This window comes from Neophocaena asiaeorientalis, unplaced genomic scaffold, assembly GCF_003031525.2.
Source record: "Neophocaena asiaeorientalis asiaeorientalis breed wild unplaced genomic scaffold, Neophocaena_asiaeorientalis_V1.1 scaffold130, whole genome shotgun sequence".
NCBI lineage: Eukaryota > Metazoa > Chordata > Mammalia > Artiodactyla > Phocoenidae > Neophocaena > Neophocaena asiaeorientalis.
The window spans coordinates 1,843,165-1,863,175 of NW_020173397.1; the positions used below are offsets into that span (position 1 = coordinate 1,843,165).

Consider the following 20,011-nt stretch of genomic DNA (forward strand, 5'->3'; position numbering starts at 1 on the left):
TGCTATCTTGGGTGTCTCATTCTCCTTCATTACCACAGTTTAACATGGATTCCAAAGGCCTGCTTCCTCTATCCTTCTCCCCACACCCACACTGGCAAATTTAAGACCCCCTCCTAAGTCTCACAAAAACACAACAAAACACTAAGATTTAGAAATGCTCCTAGAAACGATAAAATAGGGGCTATTTAAACAACCAGTAAAGGAGACAAAGTATTTGGCAACAAACAGCCAAAGAAAGCTAAAATTGCATATGGAACAACACAAGGTCATGTCCAATTTCCAAACTAGTCTGTCACAGGACTTGGAAGAACTGTACTTATCCGGTGGCAAAGTAAAACCCTAAAGGATTTGTCGGTCACCATGGATGCATCATAGTTCGCCTTCTTTATGGAACACAACATTCAGGCTGAGCAATGGAGTTGAATTCCAGATCTATCTAAAAACTGTGTCACTTAAACCTTCCTTTACCCTATATAATGAATACCCACTTAACAAAGGAGCCAAAAAAAATCATACAATGCATTGTGTGCGAAAGCACTTCATAAAATAGTCAACTGTTTCATTAACTAAATGAATGAAAAGATTTTTCTTGAATGCCCTGTGTGATGGAAATAAAGGAAAAGGAGGATTAAGAAATAGTAGGATGGGGCTTCTCTGGTGGCACAGTGGTTAAGAATCTGCCTGCCAATTCAGGGGACATGGGTTTGAGCCCTGGTCCAGGAAGATCCCACATGCCTTGGAGCAACTAAGCCCATGCACCATAACTACTGAGCCTGCACACCACAACTACTGAGCCCACGTGCCACAACTACTGAAGCCCGCACGCCTAGAGCCCGTGCTCTGCCACAAGAGAAGCCACTGCAATGAGAAGCCCGCACACCGCAACGAAGAGTGGCCCCCACTTGCCACAACTAGAGAAAGCCCACGCACAGCAATGAAGACCCAATGCAGCCAAAAATAAAGAAATTAAAGAAATTAAAAGAAATAGGAGGTCTAGGAACATTCTTTGTGTTAACCACCCTTGAGAACGACATAGTGTACGTGGCACAGCCACTTCCCGTCTTGTTTTATGGTAATGTCCACGTTCCAAGATGAACTGATGTGTCTGAGCACTTTGAGCACTATAAATCCACGACAGACTGCACTAAGTGAGGCTCTAAGCAGACATCAAACTGCCTGAGATGAGAACTGAGGATCACACTTTGTTTTCACAACCACACAGTAAAATAATCAGTAATGTAAACTGACAAGAAAGAAAAAATGATATTCTGAGCCTAATACTATCTACAAGCTTACCCAGCACCTAAGAAAAAATCCCAACAAATCGGATACTCTTTATGTTTAAAGAAAATAAATTACACATACCAACTTTTCTCTTCAGTAGAAAGACACTAAACCAGACATGTTCCAGGGATAGAAACATTCCTCTTCAAAGTAGCAAGGGCTTCCAAGACTATAAAAGAGTATGAGTCACTCTGAACACACAGCCTTCATTCAGCAGCAGAAAGGACCTGTTATGTAAGGCCTGCATTCTGGGCACAGATTAATGCACCTAAGCACCAAAAATAAATCAAGATAGTCCAACTGGGGCTTCCCTGGTGGCGTAGCGGTTAAGAATCCGCCTGCCAATGCAGGGAACACAGGTTTGATCCTTGGCCCAGGAAGATTCCAAATGCCGCGGAGCAACTAAGCCCATGCATCACAACTACTGAGCCTGCACTCTAGAGCCCGTGAGCCACAACTACCGAGCCCGCGTGCCTAGAGCCTGTGCTCCACAACAAAGAGAAGCCACCGCAATGAGAAGCCCACACACCACAACGAAGAGTGGCCCCCACTCGCCATAAGTAGAGAAAGCCCACGCGCAGCAACAAAGACCCAACTCAGCCAAAACTAAAATAAATAAATTTATTTAAAAAAAAAAAGATAGTCCAACTGCAATTCTGAAGGAGTGGAGATATTCTGCTTGGTCCTTGCATACAAAACACTGGCAAGATTTTGGAGGAAATTTCAATCCTCAGTTTTAGTGCCACTGTACATAAATATAGTACTAATTCCCTTCCCAAACAGCATTCCCTTTATATCATTAATTATATAATACGTTCTATACTCAACTTATCCCCTTCTCTTCACCCATTCCAACTTCTCTACCCCAATATGTGCTACTTGTTGACCACACAATCATATTTCCCACCATTCACTTAAATCCTTTTAAAAACAACTTTTTTTACATCTTTATTGGAGTGTAACTGCTTTACAATGGTGTGTTACTTTCTGCTTTATAACAAAGTGAATCAGTTATACATATACATATGTTCCCATATCTCTTCCCTCTTCGGTCTCCTTGCCTCCCACCCTCCCTATCCCACCCCTCTAGGTGGTCACAAAGCACCGAGCTAATCTCCCTGTGCTATGTGGCTGCTTCCCACTAGCTATCTATTTCACATTTGGTAGTGTATATATGTCCACGCCACTCTCTGGCTTTGTCAAAGCGTACCCTTCCCCCTCCCCATATCCTCAAGTCCATTCTCTAGTAGGTTTGTGTCTTTATTCCTGTCTTACCCCTAGGTTCTTCATGACATTTTTTTTCCCTTAAATTCCATATATATGTGTTAGCATACGGTATTTGTCTTTCTCTTTCTGACTTACTTCACTCTGTATGACAGACTCTAGGTCTATCCACCTCATTACAAATAGCTCTATTCCGTTTCTTTTTATGGCTGAGTAATATTCCATTGTATATATGTGCCACATCTTATTTATCCATTCATCCAATGATGAACACTTATGTTGTTTCCATCTCCTGGCTATTGTAAATAGAGCTGCAATGAACATTTTGGTACACGACTCTTTTTGAATTATGGTTTTCTCAGGGTATATGCCCAGTAGTGGGGTTGCTGGGTCATATGGTAGTTCTATTTGTAGTTCTTTAAGGAACCTCCATACTGTTCTCCATAGTGGCTGTACCAATTCACATTCCTACCAGCAGTGCAAAAGTGTTCCCTTTTCTCCACACAGTCTCCTGCATTTATTGTTTCTAGATTTTTTGATGATGGAAATTCTGACTGATATGAGATAATATCTCATTGTAGTTTTGATTTGCATTTCTCTAATGATTAATGATGTTGAGCATTCTTTCATGTGTTTGTTGGCAGTCTGTATATCTTCTTTGGAGAAATGTCTATTTAGGTCTTCTGCCCATTTTTGGATTGGGTTGTTTGTTTTTTTCATATTAAGCTGCATGAGCTGCTTATAAATTTTGGAGACTAATCCTTTGTCAGTTGCTTCACTGGCAAATATTTTCTCCCATTCTGAAGGCTGTCTTTTCATCTTGTTTATGGTTTACTTTGCAGTGCAAAAGCGTTTAAGTTTCATTAGGTCCCATTTGTTTATTTTTGTTTCTATTTCCATTTCTCTAGGAGGTGGGTCAAAAAGGATCTACGGAGCCTGATTCCACCAGCTCCGTTTCTCTTTCTCAAGATTGCTATGGCTATTCGGGGTCTTCTGTGTTTCCATACAAATTGTGAAATTTTTTGTTCTAGTTCTGTGAAAAATGCCAGTGGTAGTTTGATAGGGATTGCATTGAATCTGTAGATTGCTTTGGGTAGTATAGTTTTTTTTCACAGTGTTGATTCTTCTAATCCAAGAACATGGTATATCTCTCCATCCATTTGTATCATCTTTAATTTCTTTCATAACAGACAAAATCTGACACAGAAGCATACACATACTCACAAAAAGAGGAAAAGGGGAAAAAATAATAAATCTTGCTCTCCAAAGTCCACCTCCTCAATTTGGGATGACTCGTCTATTCAGGTATTCCACAGATGCAGGGTACATCAAGTTGATTGTGGAGCTTTAATCCACTGCTTCTGAGGCTGCTGGGAGAGATTTCCCTTTCTCTTCTTTGTTCTCACAGCCGCCATGGCTCAGCTTTGGATTTGGCCCCGCCTCTGCGTGTAGGTCGCCGGAGGGCATCTGTTCTTCACTCAGACAGGACGGGGTTAAAGGAGCCGCTGATTCGGGGGCTCTGGCTCACTCAGGCCGGGGGGAGGGAGGGGCACGGAATGCGGGGCGAGTCTGCAGCGGCAGAGGCCAGTGGGACATTGCAGCAGCCTCAGGTGCGCCTTGTGTTCTCCCAGGGAAGTTGTCCCTAGATCCCGGTACCCTGGCAGTGGCGGGCTGCACAGGCTCCCCAGAAGGGGGGTGTGGATAGTGACCTGTGCTCGCACACAGGCTTCTTAGTGGCGGCGGCAGCAGCCTTAGCATCTCATGTCCGTCTCTGGGGTCCGCGCTTTTAGCCACGGCTTGTGCCGTCTCTGGAGCTCCTTTAAGCAGCACTCTTAATCCCCTCTCCTCGCGCACCAGGAAACAAAGAGGGAAGAAAAGGTCTCTTGCCTCTTCGGCAGGTCCAGACTTTTCCCCGGACTTCCTCCCGGCTAGCAGTGGCGCACTAACCCCCTGCAGGCTGTGCTCACGCCACCAACCCCAGTCCTCTCCCTGCGATCCACCGAAGCCCGAGCCTCAGCTCCCAGCCCCACCCGCCCCGGCGAGTGAGCAGACAAGCCTCTCGGGCTGGTGAGCGCCAATTGGCACCGATCCTCTGTGCTGGATTCTCTCTGCTTTGCCCTCCGCACCCCTGTTGCTGCGCTCTCCTCCGCGGCTCTGGCTCCGAAGCTTCCCCCTCCGCCACCCGCAGTCTCCGCCCACAAAGGGGCTTCCTAGTGTGTGGAAACCTTTCCTCCCTCACAGCTCCCTCCCACTGGTGCAAGTCCCATCCCTATTCTTTTGTCTGTTTATTCTTTTTTCTTTCACCCTACCCAGGTAGGTGGGGAGTTTCTTGCCTTTTGGGAGGTCTGAGGTCTTCTGCCAGCGTTCAGTAGGTGTTGTGTAGGAGTTGTTCCACGTGTATATGTATTTCTGGTGTACCTGTGGGGAGGAAGGTGATCTCCGCGTCTCACTCTTCCACCATCTTCCACTTAAATCCTTAAAAAGGTCTTTGACTACAAATTCCCCTTTGCCCTGTACATCTGATTCAACTGCTCAACTGTACCCACCACTTCCATAATAAAGCTCACTACTTTCTCTTACTCCCCACCCCACTTAATTATCTCTCAACTAGACTTCTGTAATAATCTTGCAACCAATTTCCTTCTTGATGCTCTCTATATTGCTACTAAATTAATCCTTTGGAAACACAGGTCTTCATTCCCATGAACAAAAATCTTCAATGGCTCCCCATAAGCCACGGCTTGTGCCGTCTCTGGAGCTCCTTTAAGCAGCACTCTTAATCCCCTCTCCTCGCGCACCAGGAAACAAAGAGGGAAGAAAAGGTCTCTTGCCTCTTCGGCAGGTCCAGACTTTTCCCCGGACTTCCTCCCGGCTAGCAGTGGCGCACTAACCCCCTGCAGGCTGTGCTCACGCCACCAACCCCAGTCCTCTCCCTGCGATCCACCGAAGCCCGAGCCTCAGCTCCCAGCCCCACCCGCCCCGGCGAGTGAGCAGACAAGCCTCTCGGGCTGGTGAGCGCCAATTGGCACCGATCCTCTGTGCTGGATTCTCTCTGCTTTGCCCTCCGCACCCCTGTTGCTGCGCTCTCCTCCGCGGCTCCGGCTCCGAAGCTTCCCCCTCCGCCACCCGCAGTCTCCGCCCACAAAGGGGCTTCCTAGTGTGTGGAAACCTTTCCTCCCTCACAGCTCCCTCCCACTGGTGCAAGTCCCATCCCTATTCTTTTGTCTGTTTATTCTTTTTTCTTTCACCCTACCCAGGTAGGTGGGGAGTTTCTTGCCTTTTGGGAGGTCTGAGGTCTTCTGCCAGCGTTCAGTAGGTGTTGTGTAGGAGTTGTTCCACGTGTATATGTATTTCTGGTGTACCTGTGGGGAGGAAGGTGATCTCCGCGTCTCACTCTTCCACCATCTTCCACTTAAATCCTTAAAAAGGTCTTTGACTACAAATTCCCCTTTGCCCTGTACATCTGATTCAACTGCTCAACTGTACCCACCACTTCCATAATAAAGCTCACTACTTTCTCTTACTCCCCACCCCACTTAATTATCTCTCAACTAGACTTCTGTAATAATCTTGCAACCAATTTCCTTCTTGATGCTCTCTATATTGCTACTAAATTAATCCTTTGGAAACACAGGTCTTCATTCCCATGAACAAAAATCTTCAATGGCTCCCCATGCCTACAGATTCAAATTTACTCAAGGCTTTGTGTTAACTGATTCAACCTATTTTTCTAGGATTTTCGGTTTTTTTCCCTTCATGCAGGTTACACTCAATCTGACAAAAGTTCTTGCCCTCAACTGTGTCTTTGCTTCTCCTACTGTTCCTTCGTGGCACTGGAAGCTCCACAACAGAAGGAACCGTATCTCTTTTGTTCTTCATTATGCATATGTTGCCTAGAACACTGATTCAAATATCCACTGAATGAATGAAAACCACCCTACTCAAAGCTCAGCTCCATGGCCATTCTCAACACAGTCCCACCCAAAGCCAGCAAACTGCCTTTCTAAAACTCCCCTGATGTCTTCCGTGAGGGTGGGGAGATTCCCATAACATTATGTGCCAATTTTAAGGCACTTAATATTTCTATCCTATACATGGCTATTATGAGGCAAATACTCTACCACAAATAACCTTGCCTGATACATTTATGAATCATCTCCTACCATGATGCCTTGCACACAGTCTGAGTATAAAAGAATAGATACACTACTTTGCTGTTATATTGATTCATTCAGTCAATATTTAGAGAGCTTACTATGTGCCAGGCACTGTTCTTTGCATTGGGATGCACCAATGAAAAAAGGAAAAAGCCCTGCCCCTGTGGAATTTATATTCAGAAGACAGATGAAGACAACAAGCAAGATAATCTCTGATGGTGGTAAGTGTGGTGAAAATTACAATGGAGGTGACATGATCAATCCTGACTGGGGAAGATACCTACCATACATAGGATGACAGGAAAATGTAAAGGTTAAAGCTGGTCAAATCATTTGGGCCACTTCCTGGAACTCCAAAGAAAACTACAAAATGAAAGTTTTAGGCGCCAACATTTCAATCACTCAACAGTGGAAAATCATACCTGTAACCAAAATGTACACATAAGGGTTATGTAAAGCCTGTAACATCCTTTTTTTCTTTTTTAAAAAAATATTTTTAAGATAAGGGTAGATGTTGGCTCCTTGGATTGAGAGAGGAAGGGATCAGGAATTCCGTCTTGAACTGACTGAATGTGAGTTGCCTGCCTATTAGCCGTCAAAGTAGGTAAATCAAGTAGACTACTCGAGACCACTCAGCATGTACAGCATGATCCCATCAATGTTATCAAGAAAGCATATACTGGGCATTATGCTAAGTGAAATAAGTGAGACAGAGAAAGACACATATACAGAATCTAAAACAAAAGACAAAAAATCCCAACTCATAGACGGAGAACAGATTGGGGCTGGAATAGGTGAAAAGAGATCAAAAGGTACAAACTTCCAGTTACAAAATACATACAGAAGTCACGAGATGTACAGAAAAGTGACTATAGTTAAGAATACCGTATTGTATATTTGCAGTTACTACGAGAGTAATCATCACAAGAAAAAAAATTCTAACTATGTATGGTAGTGATGTTAACTGGACTTACTGCAGTGATTATTTCACAGTATATACAAACATAGAATCGTTACATTATACAACTAAAATTAATATATTATATGTCAAATACATCAATTTTTTAAAAGCTGATATTTGTATATATAAAGGGAGAGGAAAAAATCTGAAGGATATACAGCTTAATATTAATTAAATCTTAATGGTATTAAAGATTATTTTTTCCAATCTGTATATCCACACTACTTTTTTAAACAATATGGATTTTGTGTATTTTTTTAAACGTTTTAAGTTTTTTAATTCAGCCACTGAATGAAGAAATAATAAGATCAAAATAAGGAAACCAACAGCTAGTGGAATGAAACAGGTAGATTATAGAGGGAGAAAAAAGTGAATTTCCTCCATTTCCCAGTTTTTCCTCTGAAAGAAACTATTCAGAAATGATCAAATCTATATATTTGTGTTAAACCATTCTCCAGACAAAATGAGCTTTCAAGAAAAAAAGTAAAGAAAAGGTAGCCTAGTGATGAGTGTCTAAACCAGACCTTAAGCCACCTTAAGAAAGGAAACTCTGCCAAAAGCCCTTTCTGGCCCAGCCTGCATGCAGTCTGCAGAGCCCAGTTCTCATCTAGGGGAACAGGCCAACACAGACACAGCATACTGCCTGCTGGGGCTTGCAAATTTACAGCTGTCAACAGTGACTAAAATCCACTTGGATCTTAAATCCTGGTTTAAAAATTACAACAAACATACACAAAAAGCACTACTATGGTTTAATACAAATTTTAAAAGTTCATCTAAGCATACATTTGTACAGGACACCTGAATTCTAGAGGGCAGGTACTACTCAAAAGGTTCACTCTTTTCTTCCTGTTGGGATCCGTCTACCTTTCCACCTCTTAAACAAAGCAGCAAACCATCTCAGTTTTTCTTCTGGCGAGAGGCTGGGATCTTATAACCGGCATTTTATATTGGAGCCTTTATACTTTTATTTTATTCTCTGATCTATGAGTAAGAGTTCCAATTCCAGATATAGGAAAGCACCACTAAATTCTCAAAGAATAAGGTTGTCAGTGCTTATTCACTCTTCACAAGCATCAAAACCGAAGAACAGAGAAGTTAAATGACTTGTCCACAGTCCTGCCATTAGTCAGTGGTGGGACAAACAAAAGAACTCATATTTCCAATTCCCTGTAAATTCTTTCCATAACAAATAATACAATTATATATACACAGACACACACACACAGTCCAAGGAGAAGTATATAGATCTATTAACCTCATTTTCTAAAAGGAAGGATTATATGAGTAGGTCCATCAAAAATAACTAGCCTATCCAGGAGGCTAAAACATTTTTTCTACCAGCCCATCTCAGCTACCAAAAAAATTCAACATGGTAAAATATAACGTGCTCAAAACTTTTCCAAGAATTAAACAAAACCAAACCTTACTTCCTAAACAAAAGCTACAAATATTTAAATATAATTAAGAGAAATCTAAAAAATAATTGAGCATAAAGGCTGATGATTACATCAAATGTTACCCCTGACACATAACAGTTACCATTTAGAGCGCTCTCTATGTGCCAGGCACAGTGCTAAGCACTTTACATACATTCATTTAATTCTGAAAACCACTCCAGGAGGCAGTTCTTTGACCATCTACATTTTACAGAGGAGGAAAAAATGAAACACACAGATGCTAATACAAGTGATATATAGCCAAGTCAATATTCAAATCCAAATCTATCAGACTCCAAAACTCTCATTCCTAACATTATGCTACACTTTGCATACTGAAATATGAATATGGGTTCATAAAGACACTTGTTCTTAATTTTATATTTTAAATGTAATATTTGTCCATTGCAAAATACATGTTAGCACCCAGTGTATGCCAGAAACTGTTTAAGACACTTGGAACACATCAGTGAACAAAAAAGAGAGAATTCCCTGCTCTCCAGGAGATCACATTATAGTAACCTAGCAGCTAACACATGCCTTATTTTGATCACTGTTCAGTGTTTTAGAAGTATAAACCCGTAATAACTCCATGAGGTAGAAACTACTGTTATTCCTATTTTACAAGTAAGGAAGCAGATACTGAGCGGTTAAATAACTTGCCAAAAATAGTACAGGTGTTAAGAGTCAGGATCTGGACCTAAATAATCTGGCTTTCAACTCCCAACCTCCATGCATTCTAATTCATGTAGCCACTTATACATATTCCAAATGAACTCAACCATACCACATTCATATACCAACAAATTTAGGCTCAAAATATATTCTTATAGTAACACTATTTTGGTAGATGCTTAAGTACCTGTCATCAAGGAAATTGATACAAAAGACATTTTTAGAAGCATTTTGCCAATCATCATACAATTTTTTTTTAACAACAAATGATTACTTTTCTAGCCCAGTTTAAGAGGAAAGGCCTCAATTTTCAAGAGAAGTGTCACTACTTAGGTACCTGAATCCTAAAATTATTTTGCCAGTATTATAATTTTTAAAACATACAGTATTCTTAGAGATAATTTCTAAATGAACCCTAAAGCTTTATTAATATTTTAATTTTTAAAAAAAGTTTGTCCGGATATGAAGTAAGAATCTTATTCTATTATATAAAACTGGGAAAACTATGAAATCAGATCCAAATACAAAATCCAATATCTAATTTAGGAAACAATATAACGGGACTTCCCTGGTGGGAGAGTGGTTAAGAATCCGCCTGCCAATGCAAGGGACACAGGTTTGAGCCCTGGTCTGGCAAGATCCCACATGCCACAGAGCAACTGAGTCCGTGCGCCACAACTACTGAGCCTGTGCTCTAGAGCCTGCAAGCCACAACTACTGAAGCCCGCGCGCCAAGAGCCCGCGCTCCGCAACAAGAGAAGCACCGCAATGAGAAGCCCCCGCACTGCAATGAAGAGTAGCCCCTGCTCACCACAACTAAAGAAAGCCTGTGCACAGCAACGAAGACCCAACACAATCAAAAATAAATAAATAAACAAATTTATTAAAAACAAAAAACAATGTAACCTTTAAAAAATAGCACAATAGAGTGTAAGACTTGCGGTTTTTACTTTGAAGAAAGAAATTAACTCAAATCACTCCATTACAGATTTCAATTTTGGTTTGTCCTGTCTCAGAAAAACTAAATGCCTTAAATTATCGTTTGATTTTGACCTATTCAGCAGACAGGTTAATATTTCTTTCCTTTGTTTTTTTCGTACAAGAGTTCAAAAGACATAAATAAACTATTACAAGTAAAAATGATACTCAAGTTATAAACGTAAAAATTTCATATGCTATAGCTTCAAAAAGTGGTCTACCTGGCAAACTTTCTTAGACTCTGGTTTAGGAAAAACTGCTTTTCATACACCCCCCACAAAAAAAAGTGAGCAGCATCCCACTATAATAGGCAAGATTAGGTAAGGACTGCACGGAAACATGCCGTAATTCTGGAGTACAAACCCCTAAGACAATCCACCAGGAAGTTTAAAACAAATTAGGCTGTGATAGCTAAAGGGGATGAGCTGTATTTATATGGCTTGCCTGCAAAGTTTAGTAAAAAAGAAAATTGAAAAAGGAATTATGTTCTCTATAGTCTCAGTCTTAGCAGTTGCTGAAGCATAAATAGGTACTTCTTAAAACATTAAACAAAGAAACAGAGCAATTATCTGATAGGATAGTTTTAAAATACTGCTGGTTAACTTTACCTTACCAACAAAACTAAGTATGCCCTAAAAATACCACAGGACAAAGTGCTTAAATAAAGTCCAAGTTTTGTTCAGAAGACCTTCTCAGTAGGAGTGCATACTTTCTGGAAAGCAATTTGGCCATTTGACATGAAATATGTTCACACCCTTGACCCAGTGACGCCAACTCTGGAACCCATCCTCAGGAAATGCAGATCAAACTGATGTACAACAGCAAAACCCTGCAAACCACTCAACTGTCCAATAATGAGGAAATGATCAAATATACGTGGTATATCCACAAGATATGCTATAACAGGATAAATTATGAAGGAATTAAAGACGGTTTTAGACACAGAAAAATGTGTACACCGTAATTAAAAGAAAACAAACCAGGATACAAACATTATAAACATTATCTCAAGACTTTTTTAGCCGTTTAGATACATACTTTTTTTTAAAAAAAAAAGATGAAAAGGAAATACTCTGGTATGCTGACAGTAGTTAACTTTGGATGGTGGAGATAACAAGCGGTTTCTTCTATTTTATAGTATTCTTTTCAAATTTCTACTAATGACCCTGTGCTATTTTGATAATTAGGGGAAAAAAAAGATCTTCTAAAAATAATATGTAAATAACTATTCTTTAATAGGTGCAATGCATTTTGTATCCATGTTCACTGACATTCCACTTTATCTCTGAGAAACACAGTGCTTTAAGTTGTGAAATATCCTCTAAGTTAGTAATTTAAAGTGCCTTAATGCACTCTTAACAGCTTCTTAACGAGAACATTTTGTTTTGAGATTCTAAGCCTGCATGGAAAACACAATGGGAAAGGGGAAGGGGGTAAAGAACTTTGAAGAAATGCTCCTTGGCAGGATGCCTCCTGTTCCACAACTCTGAATCTGTATCTGAAGATGACTTCACTGGAAGGCCAGCTCCTACAGTCAAGTTTCAGATTTGCTAAACTTTACAGGTGAGCATGTTTTCTTTAAAAACTATGTTTGCCCTTCTTACTCCAAAGTAATTCAATAAGAAGCACTCTGATCACAGAACTATTTCTGCTCTTAAAAGATATTAAATGTAGTTCAATAACCCAACAATGCCTGTTAGTCAGTTATTTAAATGTCCAAACATAGTATTATAATATTCCACTATTGCTACTTTCCATAGATTATCATTCTTTCCTCTAATTGATGTCCTCAAATACACAAACACTGTGTGTGTGTGTGTGTGTGTGTGTGTGTGTGTGTATTCCTCAAATGTTAGTCAATATGCTTAAGAAGGTTTGATCTAAAAAGCTATCCAGATTCCTAAGAGGAGTATATTTATATTCAAAACAGATGTTTAAAGGATTAAGAGCTCCCAATTCACAGCTCTATGGTTCTAACCTCAGGTAAATCTACAGCCGCAGATAAGCAGAAAGTGCACTGGCCATGGGTTCTAATTTTATCTCTGCTACTAATTAGCCTTAGGAATTTCACTTAACCTTTCTGGATCTCCTACCTACAACTATAAAACGAGGGTAAAATTAGAACACTTAATTAAGGTTTTTACAAACTCTTAAAAAAATTATTCTAGGTCCAGATTTCTACCATTTTCCCAAATATCTCCTTTTTCTAATTCTCAGCAGTAATAAACTTTTCCTTGGATTAACCTTTGAGCTCTCGATACTTCACAAAAATGTAGACAAATTTTTATAATACTACTAATTTCAAAATACACAATGTCTATAAAACTTATCCCATAACATTTTGGTAAATCCTATTAAACATGTCTTCATAAGTATCCTATAACCCATCTAAGGGTCTCAGTTAAAAATAAAGATTACTCAACATACATTACACATACAAGACACATGCTTTATTACGTAATAACTGCCATAATACTTAGCAATGGGCAGTATTTCATTTCCTAACACTAATCAAAAAAATTAAAGACTAGATGTGTTTCTTTTCGTTTTTTAATGTTCAAAACAAAGAGAACCCTATGTATATTAAGTGTCTCTACATAAAACATTAGATAACATGAAGTATCATTTGGGGTTTGAAACCATAAGAATATGAATTTGAGGACTGAAACTCTCCGTAAGCAAACTGCCTAATTTCAGAATGGACCAAACCCTGCATATAAGTAATTCAGCTTCACAAACCTTTTGAGTAAGTTAAATGACATCACTCAAAGTTTTCTTAACTTTTAAGGCAGAAAATAAAGACACATTTTAATTTGACGTTTACAAAAAGTTGATTTTTACCTAAGAAACTTGGCTTCACTTGAAGCTTTTCCTACCTGGAAAGTTACTTGTTGAATTTGAGAAATAAACGGCCAACTTTCTAAAGTAACACGTAGGAGTCAACGCGTCTGAATTTCTGAGTCTATACATCAAACACTTTATACAAAGAATAATGCAGTTGATTTTTTTTAAGATAAAGCTAAATTTACTATTTTGGACACACTGTTTCTATCTAAAACTCTGTAAATTCACTTTTAATTACTAACTTTTTCCTCACCCTCAATATATTCTATAGGAACCACAGATTAGATTAAAGTCTGAGGTTTAAAAAAAGGCATGAAATTTACTGAGGTCTCTTTTTTCCCAGCATCTTAAAGGTCACGGGCAATTACCGTCACTATTTTTTTCTTAACAGAACCTACCCACATCGTATCATTTCAAAAAGAATGGTATACGGAATTCCCTGGCGGTCCAGGGGTTAGGACTCAGAGCTCTCACTGCCATAGATCCAAGTTCAATCCCTGGTCAGGGAACTAAGATCCCCCAACTCGCACCGCGCGGCCAAAACAAAACGCAACGAAGAGTCTAACAAAATAATAGTTCACTTTGAGTTCAACAGCTTTCCAGATGTTAAAATAATCTAATGCAAAAAAGGGGGGAATGGGGAGGACATGATGTGATTACTTGCCACAATCTAGGAATCCACTACAGCAGTCCACATTTGGATACATACACAAATTCAAAGACGGAAATGACCCCAGCTAATTCCTTTCTGAATATTTTTCAAAATATCGTTTCTGCATTAAACGAGTATACCCACTACAAATAATAACATCAGTTACTATTTATCTAACCCCTTCTATAGTCAGGCATGATGCAAGTCACTTAACATCTGTCATTTCATGTACTCACAGCAACTCTGTAAGAAACCCATTATTATCTCCTCTTAATAGATGGGAAATCAAGGACTGAAAGAGGATACAAGGCTGCTAAGTGGCAGAGCCAGTCTGCAAACCCAGGGATGCTTGACTTCAAAGTTCATGCTCATTATATTAAACTACACTGTCTACTGGAAACATAAGCATGAAAATCGAGCTTGTATTTTTAGAAGTTCCTCAAAGATTTACTAAACTTTTTTTAGGTTTCCCAAGAATAACTACTTCTCTGCAACAAACAAGACTGACTGTAGTAATACACCTATATACACTATAAATTAACTCAGTCTTGTCAAAAAGATAGAATTTAGGAGGAGACACCAATTCTTATCTGAAAGGAATATCAGAAAATTTACAGTTAAAGGAGCTCAGCTGCACTCAGGCTGATCTTTTCCACATCATACAAAAGTTCGAATATGGATACTTAGCCCAAAGTTTTTCCTTACTAATTTTAGTGGTACTAGACACACATTCCACTTTTCTATGACTGTTGAAAAAAGTCATCTCAAGCACCCCCCCAATCATATTATACAAAAAGAGCCCAAAAAGTAGGCCATGCAACATTTCTCAAAGGAGGTTTGGATTTCTGCTTATCTCTATTTCTCCAAGTCTTACTCATTCCTGTTGCTCTATAACTGCAAGGACTGAGAGTCACGAGTTACACAAGTTGTGTTCCCTAACAAGGAAGGCGTGTTTGAATAATTCCAGTAACCCAACCAGTTGGACAGCTAGTCGCCTACTTTTTCACCCATCATCTAAACGGTGGAGGAACTGCTGCCATCTCTCTTTGGAGTAGCTGGGCAAGCACAAGCCCCTATCAGCTAAGACTGAGGCACAGCAACTCCTGGGCTGTAAATAAAGATTGACGAGAATCTTTCGCTCTTATTTCTTCCCCAGCCAACCAAACAAGCAATATTGAATCATCCTCCTTCCCCTCAATCACTGCTGAATAAACACCACATTATATATAGGTTCCCAGGGCAATTTCCCTCCCAGACACCCTTTCCCTGGACGTGGAATAAGCTACGTTCCTGCCCAGACCCTTCCCCTCCCTTCATTTAAGTAGCACCATCACAAAAGACCACCTCCGCTTTTTCAACGTAGTTAACTTTACGCTGGCTGCAAATCTTACCCCCTAGATGAGGACATTTAGCTCTAGAAATGCAAAGACCCCCTAATTGCTCGGCTTAATAAAAGCTGTGCATTTATAAATCAATTACACTTCAATTAGATATGTAAAGTAAAATAAAATAAAAGCTATGCACTACTTTGGACTGGTTGGAAATGTCCCTCCCCAGCTTTACCGGTGAGCGCAGCACAATCAACTTGATCTTGGCCCCTCGGGGAACGGGTGAAAACCAGTAACTGAATTACAGCGGAGAAGCTGCCCACAGAATTCAGGAATGAGTCCCCACCGGTCCCCTGCTTTCCTACATCGGGGCTCTTCGTCCCGAGTGGCTAGTTGAGAGGATCTCAATTTTTATGCTTTCTCACGGGACACACGGAGTCGCCAAATCCCACCCTTCAGGAAAGTGACAAGCTGGAGTTAACCCTTCCGCTGCCCTCACAGACCAAACCCGAAGGAAACCCCAATCCCCCAATCGCCTTAAAAATGTGACAAGCCCAATTCCACCCTTTCCAAACCCCGGCCGCGTTAAGAACACGGCGCTTGGAAGAAGACTACTAAATGGAATTAACCCTTCAGCTGCCGATCTCAGCGCTACACTTCAGCCACCAACACACGCGAAGCTCCGAGTCCTGACCCTAGGGGAGGTGACAAGCATGGCTACTCCCTCCCCCAACACACACACACTCCCAAGAGCCCCGCCGCGCAGAGGGGACCCCCAAGCCAGGCCTGCCCGCGGACCCCGCGCCGGACGCGCGGGCTGCGGCGCCCCGGGCGGGTGAGCGGGAGGGCACTCACCGCGATGACATTGACGAAGGTGGTCTTGCCCGAGTACTGCAGCCCTACGAGCGTCAGCTCCATCTCCTCCTTCCAGAAGAGCGAGCGGAACCAGTCCAGCAGGCGGGAGATGAGAGCCAGCATGATGGCGGCCGGCAGGAAGGACGGACGGGCGAGCGGGCAGGCAGCGGTGACGACGACCTCCACACAAGTGGGCCTCGGCCCGAACCCCGCAACGGTTCCTCGGGACCCCGGCTCGACGCTGGCAGGCACGGGCTGGCGGCGGCAGCGGCCGAAGCCAGGAAGCCGAACGGGTCATATGACTTGCCCTACCCCCCACGCTTGTCCCCGCGCTGCCGTCTGCGCCCACGGCAAGAGCGGCGGGCCCCCACCCCCACCCCCCGGCCAGGCGCGCCCGCCGCCTACAGCGCCACCTGTTGGGGCCTCCGTGCAGCACCGCGTACCTGCGAGCCGCCCTTGGGCTCCTTTCCTACTACCCTCCTTGGCTCATTCATATTGGTTCATTCATCTTTCATCCTCTCTACAATTGTTTATTGACAGTCCGCTCTGTGCAGAAAGACTTCAAAACTCTGGGGATGGGCTTCCCTCGTGGCACAGTGGTTGAGAGTCTGCCTGCCGATGCAGGGGACGCGGGTTCGTGCCCTGGTCCGGGAAGATCCCACATGCCGCGGAGCGGCTGGGCCCGTGAGCCATGGCCGCTGAGCCTGCGCGTCCGGAGCCTGTGCTCCACAACGGGAGAGGCCACAACAGTGAGACGGCTGCGTATCGCAAAAAAAAAAAAAAAAAAACTCTGGGGATACAGCATGGAAATCCCTGTCGTATATAATAAAACATGGAAGCCACAAGTATTTATCAGTAGAGAAGTGATAACTCCAGTATGTTCCCAAAAGGGAATACTATAGAGCTGTTTAAAAAAGAATGAGAAAGTTCTATATAAACTGATATGGAATGATGTCCAGGAAATATTTTGAAGGAACATAAATGCAAGAGGCCAACTATGTATTAAACGACATCTTCAGTACAAGATGGGAAAACAAGAATATATATGTACATATATACAAATACGTATTGTAGTTGCATAAAGAGATACTGGGAGACTAGTAAAAATGGTTTTCTATGGGGGTCAGGGAAACTGGATAGTCAGAAACTGGATAGTTCCCAGAAATGGGAACGAGCCTTCTCTGGATATCTTTTTATATCATTTTCACTTTCAACCATGTAAATGAGTCACCTGTTCAAAAGTTTAATTTAACTAAAAAGTACACTAAAATATCTGCAAGGTTTTCAAATTTTAAAAAATACCTTCCCCTGAGGAGCTTACATTCCAGGGGGGAGATATGTAACATAATAAACAAATAAATATAAGATATAATGCCAGGTAGTACTGAGCATTATAAAGAAAACTGAATAAGAAGACACAGGAGTGGTCCCTGTTCTAGGGGTTAGGGTCAGAGTAGACCTCTCAAAGGAGTTGGCCCTGGATGGGAAGACCTGGAGGACATGAGAATGAGAGCCAGGCACACATCTGGTGGAAGCACGTTTCAGACAGAAGGAACAGCAAAGACTCTGAAGGGGAAAGGCACATGGAATGCTCTAGGAAGAGAAAGACAGTCCGTGTGGTTAGCTCAGAATCCTAATACTAAGAGATATGGATGGAGAAAGATGCAGGGACCAGAGGAAGTAGGGTATGGTCGCCCTAGTTCAGGTCTTGATATGATGGGGAACTCGGAGAGTGAACCAGTTTATATTTTTAAAAGTTTTCTGTGGCAGCTCCATGCAGAACTGACTGTAGGAAGGCATTATGGGTTGAAGTGTGTCCCCACGAAAGATACATTGGAGTCCTAACCCCCAGTACCTCAGAGAGTGGCCTTCTTTGGAAATAGGGCCATTGCCAATGTAATCAGTTAAGATGGTCTTAGTGGAGTATGGTGGACCCTTAATCCAAAATGACTTCTTCTCCTCAAGAAGACTAGAAGATACACAGACACAGGAGGGGAGAGACCCATGGGACAACAGAAGCAGAGACTGAAGTGTTGCAGCTGCAAGCCAGGGAACACCAAGGAATTGCCAGCAAACCACCAGGAACTGGAAGAGAGGCACCAGGAATTGGAAGAGAGGCACCAGAAACTGGAACAGATTCTCTCTCACAGCCTCAGAAGGACCCAACCTTGCCAATACCTTGATCTTGGACTTCTGGCCTCCAGAACTGTGAGGCAATACATTTCTGTGGTTTTGAGCCACCCAGTTTGTGGTCCTTTGGTATGGCAGCCCTAGCAAATTAATACAGAGGGAAAGAGCAGAAGCAGTGAGATGGGTTCAGAAGCTCTTATACTAGTGTAAGGGAGTGATGCTGGTGGCTGGGCCCAAGACTTTGGACACACTTAGGTGTCGGCTGCCACGGACCTTCCGTTCTAGACAGAAAGACAGTGAACAAGTCAACAAACTAATTTCAAAATGAAAAGTTGAACACTCCTCAACCTTTACAATTATCATAATTTCCTTCACCTCTAAAACCATTTAATAGAAAAGTCACTTCTTACCTCCCGATTCTAGTTTCACAGTAAAAAAACACAAAACCCCTTTTATCAGGTGTTCCCAGTGATGAGGACTCAGCACTTCCACTGCCCAAGTTCAATCGAGTTCAATCCCTGGTCAGGGAACTGAGATCCCGCAAGCCACGCAGCAGGGCCAAAAAAAAAAAAAAGAAAAGAAAAGAAAACTTTATAAATTATTTTTTATCATAAAAGCACAATATGATGGTTGTAAAACCATCAACTAGTAGAGAGGTATGATAAGAAAAAGAGAATCTGTCTATTGGCATCCTCAATTCCCCATCTCTGAAGTAACCCATTTTAAGAGTTTACTCTTTTTTGATCAAACAAACATTTATACACATATACGGGGTAGAGAATTTTCTCTTATGCACAAAAATGGGAACATGTTGTAGGTATTATTCTAGAGCTTCCTTTGTTCAGTTATAGTTAAATACATTTCATTAAAAAGAAAGGCATAAATATTCAAATAGATACTCAAAACTTATCATTTCCTAATCACTTTAATACAGTTTACTATTAGCTATATTCTTTTCTTTTTAAAATAAATTTATTTATTTATTTATTTTGCTGTGTCGAGTCTTCATTTCTGTGCGAGGGCTTTCTCCAGTTGTGGCGAGCAGGGGCCACTCTTCATCGCGGTGCGCGGGCCTCTCACTGTCGCGGCCTCTCCCGTTGCGGAGCACAGGCTCCAGACGCACAGGCTCAGTGGTTGTGGCTCATAGGCCTAGCCGCTCCGCGGCATGTGGGACCTTCCCAGACCAGGGCTCGAACCCGTGTTCCCTGCATTGGCAGGCAGATTTCTAACCACTGTGCCACCAAGGAAGCCCTTGGCTATATTCTTGAAGCTATTTACAAGTAGTGTATCCACAGGATGGAAATACCATATAATGGAGAACATTTCTTCCCAACTCCGAGTTCATCGATTCTCATTGGTAGCTTGAAATTAACCACTCTGGGAGTATTTGCACCATGGAAATTGGCAAACACTACAATTTAGGCTACAATTTACCCTTCCCTGGAGAGCCAGCTGTTAGACATTTACTGGCACACTACTGATAG

At 41.7% G+C, this 20,011-nt stretch overlaps 1 protein-coding gene across 1 annotated transcript in view; it reads right to left on the minus strand.

Moving 5' to 3' along the window:
* ARL8B (ARF like GTPase 8B) overlaps nt 1-16,723 on the minus strand; it is a 56,505-nt gene extending 39,782 nt beyond the window's left edge. The window contains 2 exon segments of the mRNA XM_024747071.1: nt 16,398-16,556; nt 16,558-16,723. Of these exon segments, the coding sequence (XP_024602839.1) occupies nt 16,398-16,556; nt 16,558-16,695 (297 nt within the window). The 5' untranslated portion in view covers nt 16,696-16,723.
* Between the last annotated feature and the right edge of the window lie 3,288 nt (nt 16,724-20,011).